The 7,630-nt window shown below is 45.2% G+C and overlaps 1 protein-coding gene across 1 annotated transcript; it reads left to right on the top strand.

The window, feature by feature from the left end:
• Positions 1 to 2,292: 2,292 nt before the first annotated feature.
• On the top strand, positions 2,293 to 6,188 carry LOC104157984 (prostate stem cell antigen-like). The gene is made up of 3 exons (XM_009695535.1): positions 2,293 to 2,344; positions 4,230 to 4,334; positions 5,977 to 6,188. The coding sequence occupies exons 1-3, from the start codon at positions 2,293 to 2,295 to the stop codon at positions 6,186 to 6,188; spliced, it is 369 nt and encodes a 122-aa protein (XP_009693837.1).
• The last annotated feature ends 1,442 nt before the right edge of the window (positions 6,189 to 7,630 follow it).

Genomic DNA, 7,630 nt, shown 5'->3' with positions numbered 1-7,630 from the left:
GCCTACCGCTGTTATCCAGCTCCTCAGTGCGATCCATGACACCATGCTCTGTACCACCATCCACCACCACTTTCCCAGCCTGACACCAGGCAGGTGAACCAGCCTACAGCAAATAATCCAGTTTTTTTCCCCTCCCTCCTCAACAGAAAGCTCCAGACATGTATCCGTCAGGAATATGTTTTGACCATGTAAAATAGTATTTAGAAAAAAAACCAAAACCCAAATGATTTGTAGACATCCTTGGATTCCCAGGGGAAAAAGATGGTCTTGTTCATGAACTTGGGATTTTATAACATCAGGAAAATAAAAAATCCCATGCACACACAATCCTATGGACAACTGCATGTTAATGTATGTGTAACAATTATAACAGGGCACGTTTGCCATCTTCAGGAGTGAAGCAGAAACTGCACACAAATGCTCAAAAAAACAGTGAGAAGCACCAATTGATGTAAGGATATAGGAAATACAGGAATTACTGAGTTCCCACACAGTCTTGGGCTTCAGCTCTTAGCTGTGTGCATCTCTTTTACAGCACCATGAGTCCTGGTCTTCACTGGCAGCTTGATGCTGTTAGAAAAAGAATAAAAAGAATAATAGTGCTAGGAAAGTTTGACTGGCAGCAAGTCAGGTTGCTGAGGATGAAAAGAGCACTCCCTTTTGCTTATCAATGAGTTGCTTGAAGGAAGAAATATTTAATTCAAGGTCTGAGTGGATTTGATGGGGTGACCAGGTTATGCTTTTCCCTTGGCCCTATTCTTCCCTAACACAAAACCCAAACCCTACAGGGACAATCATAAGGGATTAAAAAAGAAAAATAGCCTTAAACATCTCTGAATAAGGAACACTGGAGTCTGAGAACATATTGCCACTTTTTTTATCCAGCTGTTCCATAAAAGTTGCCTGTAAATGAGATGGTCTGCAAAAATATGATGAAGCAAAAGCCAATAGACACAGAAAGAAGGTGGTGGGTTGTTGGTTTTACTCTTTTTAAACAGAATGCAAGGCAAAGTACTTAAAATCCCTGCAGAGGAAACAGAATTTTCAAAATCATCCCCTGGACCAATTTCTCCAGTGGTGTAAATCAGGGTAGTGCCGTTAACTTCAGCAGACTTAGGCTGACTGACCTTCCATCCTTCATCCCACAGTCCCTTGCCAAGAGCAATGGCCCACCAACACACCAGCACACCTTCCTTTCAATTTGAAAAGGTGCCTGGTGTCCTAACAGCTAAACTGCACCAGAGTAAGTCCCTGCAGGCTATTGCTGCAAAACACTAAGTTCCTGAGATTTAAGAAAAACCCTAAATAAAGCCAGAAACCATGGCAAATTGAATTTAGAAGAAAGGCTTGTTTTCTTTCACGCTAGTGCGTACTGAGAAGTGGCCAAAGGACGCGAGGGATGGGAGAGGTCTCCAATCAACCCACCAAAGCAAACATTCGCACTTCAGTTTGGAATGTGGCTGGACTCACCCTCATCTGTGATGAGAAGTGGCATTTCTTTGACAAGCCTGAGATGTTACAGTATACATTAATGCGAGTTCAAGTGTCAAAACCGTACCCAACCTGTACTAGACAGAGAGACTGGCAGACAAAGCGAAGTATGTCACAGTGCAGATGTGGCAGATAAAAACAATACCAAACAAAGCCATCACAAAGTCCCTTTGGTTTCAACACATAAAAAATTTGAATTGATCATTGTCTTTTGCTAGACTACAGACAATACATACAAATAAGGGCAAGTGAGCATGCGGACACCTGGAAGAGGGCAATGCAGTGTTATTTTGCCCACATACCTTGCTACCACATGCCACGAGTGTCACAGAGACACACATGCAGATAACTAGCTGGAGGTGTTTATTAAAAGAACATTTTGTCCTTAATTTAAACACAATCGGTCCACTCAGGATAGCAATGGGGGTGGAGAGCCTTGTTCGCAGGGTACAACTGCAGCCTAGCTGGCTCTGGCAAAATACATAAGGCCAGCCTTGTTCTAAAGAATTTGGGCTTTTTTTGCCACTCGTGTGAACACTTTGCCCAAGGGTAGGAGGAAAGGCAGGGGCGTAGCCGTGGAGAGGAGCTGCTGGTAACTCCAAGAGTCACGGTCAGATAGGAGAGGCACTTAACGCAAATATCACCACCACAAACCAACCCCTCTCTTGGTCCAGCGAGCAGCCTCGCTCAGGTGCCTTCAGAGGGTAACCTTCTGGGCATGCCCGATTGCTGCCTCCCACGGTATATAAACCACCCCACGAGGAAACCAGCCATATTCAGCACAAGAAAGGCTATTCCAAAATGAAGGCTTTCTTTGTCCTCCTGCTGGGAGCAGTCCTGTGCTTGGACTCAGGTAAGACAGCATGGAGAGTCTGCCCCGCATCGCCTCCAGCAAATCTTCAGCTAGGAGAAAAGACTTGTGATGGGGTTTGGCAGTGAGGGAAGAAACGCTGACACAGTTGTCATATGAAGATATTTGCTTTTTGATGGGATGTCCTGGGTGTTGCATAGAAAAAAATGCAAACTCCCACCCTGCCGACGGTGAGATCCTAGTGCTGGGTAGAGCAACTTCTTGGAAAGATAAATCTTATGTAAAATTGAATTTAATTGAAATCAAAGTTATTTAAGGCAGACCATATAGTTATGGGGATGGGGGGTGGTGTTAGGGGGGGAGGGGGGGGAGAATTATTTTCCTTCTTCCCAGGCTATCATGCAACTTTTCTGCAAAGGTAAGTTTTGTTCCAACTTGTTTTCCGACTCCGCATTTCAAAATGGCCTCTGACGCTGCACGGATTGTCAGAATTTCAATGGGACAGAAAAAGATGGCATGTTATTTTATAAACCGGATGGGTGGAATTCGGACACTGTCAGGTTTTTCTAGCCTTACTGGGAAAAAGTAGTTTTAAACCATCTTTTCCCTATTACCAGAGAACAGAAGAAACAGATCAGAGCAGAAAAGTTTCTTAATCAACAGAGGATGCTTAAGGAATAGGCTGAGAAGGGTCTTGTACAGTCCTGGCCAGATCTTCTCCTCTGCCAGCTTCCATCAGAGTACTCTCAAATTCGACTTTCATTGCATTAAAAGTCAGATAAACGTCAGAGCAGAGTGCAGCACTACAGACAAACTGGGGTTTGGCTGCTTGCCTCTGTGACTGCATCAGTCATTCATACCAGAACGGCTTGGACAGAGGGAGACTAAGTGCCTCAAATCACTTCTTGTTCCTGTTCTGAATAACGCTAATTTCTAAATCGGGCTTTTCTGTGTCCTAAAATGTATTTTAGGCATTAGGGTCTTGACTTGAGGGATTCATGATACAAGCCTGGTGGTCATGAGGTTAAAGTATATCTATATACATTAACTCTCACACTTGAAAAGCTCCAGTGATGCCCCGGGGCATGGGTAGATAATAGAAACAGGTAATTGCACCATGCTCTTACTCCTCTGGGGATTATTTTTCATCAGAGCTAGACATCTGTAAGCTGCAATGCTTATTCTGCCTTTGCTTGATGCCCATAACAGCGCAGCAGATGTTAACAAGACTGACTTGCATCCCCCATAGAGTGGCATGTCTGTGAGGGGGTGGAAACACGTGGTGACCTGGTTTTCAGATGGAGGCAAAAGCTGTGTTTGCACTTTGCTTTCTAAGAGGGGGTGATGGACAGTATGTGTCATAAGTTGGTCAAACTGAGACAACAGGATGGAAGAGACCTTGCAAATTGCCTACTCCATCCCTTCCTCGCCCTCTTCTCCCTCTGGGCGTTCCCTCTTTCATCCAATCCTGGAAATGTCTCAGCTAAGGCTCACAAACCCACCAGATGAAACATGTCTATAGAGACAGAAAGATGATATCAACCTGTCCTTCTGGGGTAAAGGACAAGCTCAGGAGGTGGGAATAGCACAAAAAGCCTATTTCAGGCAGGAACTGAGTTTGGCATCCCAAATGCAGAGGAAGAAGCATTTGGGAAGAACTTCCTATTAAATGACGAGACTTTTTGCTCCCTCACTGCACTGATTACATCTGAAACACCTTCAGCGCTTGCAAAACTTGACTCTCACCTCAAGCAAGTGTACTATTCTCCACTGAAAATGGAAAAAACATTGTTTTCCCAATAAAAGAGCTGCTATCTTCCTTTGAGGGCCCATAGAAATGGTCCTGTTTCCCAGTGCAAGAACTAAGTTGGGTTCCCTGGAGAGCTTCGGATATATTTGTCTTATAAACCCTCTTGATCTCTTGCAGGTTCTTCTCTGCAGTGTTACAGCTGCACATCACAGCTCAGCAACTCCAAGTGTCAGACAAAAGTGGACTGCAAGGAGAAGGAAACATGCAAGACAGATGTGATCCGTAAGGCAAAGTGGTGGTGGGCAATATCTTAGTTGTGATGTTGGAGCCAAGCATGGTCCCACTGTCAGGTGTCCAAGCCAGCCTCACCTACTCTAGATACACCAGCTGGTGTGGGACAGCAAAGTTCAGTGTGCAGCAGGAAGAGAAAAGCCATTTGGGGAGAAAAGGTGATAAAAAAGCTTTCAGATGACTTTCATGTTAAGTAGAAATAACAGAAGAAAAATGTTTATCCCTTGGTGACAACTGGTCCCTTGCTATTGGTACTGACCATCACAAAGTCCTCTCCCCACATTGGCCACAAGAGTGTGATTACGAAGTCATATTAGCGTGTGCATGCTGTACCCCATAAATTCCTCAGTGTTTGCCAACAGATTATGATAAAAACTGAGCAGTACGGTCAGTACAGTGCCAGTGCCTGGAATGAATCTCAGGAGGGTGCAGCTGCACTTCATATTGCAATTACCTACCAACGTCTCTCACCTGTACAAAACTGGGTTTATTTCTCTTTCATAACACCAAAAATTATTTACTTAGAAGGGCAATAGTTAGGTTTACAGCTTTGAAAAGTTTGGAACACGGATTAAAATGTGAGGGGCTGAGTCTGGTGAAACCTAGTCATGAAGTTAGGAGCAGCATTCAATGACAGAGCTGACTTTAGGTGAATTCAATGAAAAGGACAGAATTTCACCTAGACCCTTCTGAATGCCAGCTCTGAATGCAGCCATCTGTGTGTCTCTGGGTAAACTTCTTTAACAGACTATGATTCAGTTCTTCCACTCTAGATCTAGCAAAAAAAAATGTTTGCCCTGTCCAGATCTGCAGTGACAGCTCAGTTGCTCTTAGACCTGGGTCACAAAACTCATTGGTGGCATGTTCAAACTCATCTCTGTCACGTGGTACATGCAATACCTCCAGTAGGCATTGTCCTTGTCAGAAATGTGCAAAGCCATGACCATGCCGTCACATGCAGGAGAGCCAACACATTGTATAACCCACTGGCCCTATACACTGAATTTGCATATGTCAAAGACTTGGTGCCCAGAACAGGTTGTGCAAGATCGAGGGATCTCATGCAGACCGTAATCTGCTGGTAACCAGCAGTTGCTGAGTATCAACCAGCCACAGAAAAATGGGCTGTGCCTCTCAGAAACAAAGCAAACAATAACTCTGTCATCTGTGAAATGGGCATAGCGATGCTTCCACAAGTTCCCTGGGAGTTGAAAGTGTCCATGCAACAAAGATGTATGGGATACGGGCAAAGATTACCCCACATGCTTGCTCCTCATCCATTAGTAGCTTAGGCTCCCCAACAGAGGTGTTAATGGCTAATTTCATTATTAATTAAATTATTTAATTTTCTGTAGTTAGTGCTGTTTTAGAAACCCCTGAGACTTGTGCTGTGAAATACACTGCCTTAAGCAAACACTTGGAGATTGGAACCCTTCCCCCTGCTGCTGACAAACTGACACCTCAAAAATACAACCTACTACAGTAAAACATGCAGCTGTTTGGAAACTTTCTTTTTTTTTTTTTTATTCCAAGAAGTAAGCTCAGATAAGAATAGCATCTCATTATTCAGTTCCATGAGGCTTGGCTTGGCTTGCATTGAGTCCTTGTAGTAACGCTCCTGCTTTCCTTCCAGGGGTCATAGGGCTCTTCAACATCATCAGCAAGGGCTGTGACTCGTCGTGTGAATCACTCTATCAGGACTTCAGCGTAGGCAACAGGAATATCTCCTGCTGCAGCAGCAACCTCTGCAATGTCAACGCAGTGGGCAGTGTGAGGTGTAGCTATGGGATGGCAGCAGGGATAGCAGCCAGTGTGCTCTGGATCTTCCTGAACAACAGACTGTGAGGAGCAAAAAGGACTCCTACGACCACAGAAAGTCTGGGAGCACCCCACCTTATGACAAGAATTGTAACCGGGAGCAATGCGCTGTGTTGGGCACACAGCATCCTTGGAGCTGATGGTAGATCTTTGCCGTATGATAGCTTCTTCTTCATTGTTATTGTATTGCTGTAGTGCTACCAGATAAGAAAATATGTGTGCACGCTCTCTGCATAACACCTAAAATATACTTATTTCTGAATTAAGTGTGAGTGTGTTACCTGTATATCACTTACTCATGTATTTCTGCACCCAGCAGCAACTGCAGGTGGGTGTGTTGCATATCTGGCCAATGTTCAACCTTGGTCATTGCTGCGTAACGGTGATATGTGCTAAGAGGTGCCATGGCAGAGCAGAAGAGAGGTGGCAACCGTACCTCCAAAGCTTGAGGGGCTCTGATTTATGATAAACTAGAGGCCACATACGCCAAGAAAACCTATGAAGAGCAATTACGCTTGAAGGGGAACTTGCTTGTGACCTAGCGCCCCTGAGACCCTGCACCTTGTTAGCTACCATACAAGACAAAAGCTGTGTTCACCTTCCCTGCTACATGTGCGTACACAGCCATTCATACACCTTCCCATAGCTGTAGCATCTTTGGGGTGGTGGACAGGAGGGCACATGCAGGTACCTGGAGCACCATGGTGGGCAATAACCATCAGAGTGAAGTGGAAAGGCTGTCCCCATGGTGTCCTGGTCAACCAAGGATTTCAGGTCTCCATCCTGCCCATAGTGGCATCCCCTGAAGGTCCTCATCTTCCACAGGCAGGTTCTCAAGCTTTCTTTGCCAAGTTCCTCTTTGACCCATTCCCCATGCCACAGTCTGGGACACAGGTCCCGTCACAAGGTTAAAGAGGTCCTGTGGGGTTGTCTAGCAGACCAGGGAGATTGGAGAAAGTAAACATCAGAGTTTCCATTTTTCCCTTCTGGGTACCTTGATTGTGGAGGTGAGCACAGACTCACTCCCACACCCAGGTGAGATACGGTCAGTGAGAGGTGGAGAGGAGGCAAGTGGAGGGAAAAAACAAAGGAAAACAAGAGCAGGGGAGCTAGGGAAAGGGATGGAGCTGACCCCTCTCCTGCTGAGATGCTCTCAGGACAGAGCTAGGAGTGCTGAAGAGTAGGGTGAGACTGGTGTTTCCTGAAGATTTGTTGAGGTCATGAGGATACCCACAGAATTCTTTGTTCCCTTCCTTATAATAGGGATTTCCCTTCTTTACCCACTGATCTTTCCCCCTTCCTGGGAATCCTTGCTGAAACCAGAGTGGCTTTCTCCACTCATCACATGTAGAAGATTTGGTTCACATCTGATGAAGGAGTGGCTTGGTGCAACCTCTGGCACTGATACAATCATCATGTTTTGCCCACTTTTACTGGTGTGATGAATGTGGCAACCACGCAGGCTCCAA

The sequence above is a fragment of the Cariama cristata genome, unplaced genomic scaffold (assembly GCF_000690535.1).
Source record: "Cariama cristata isolate BGI_N322 unplaced genomic scaffold, ASM69053v1 scaffold4872, whole genome shotgun sequence".
NCBI classification, from domain to species: Eukaryota; Metazoa; Chordata; class Aves; order Cariamiformes; family Cariamidae; genus Cariama; species Cariama cristata.
This window is presented reverse-complemented; position numbering and strand designations above follow the sequence as displayed.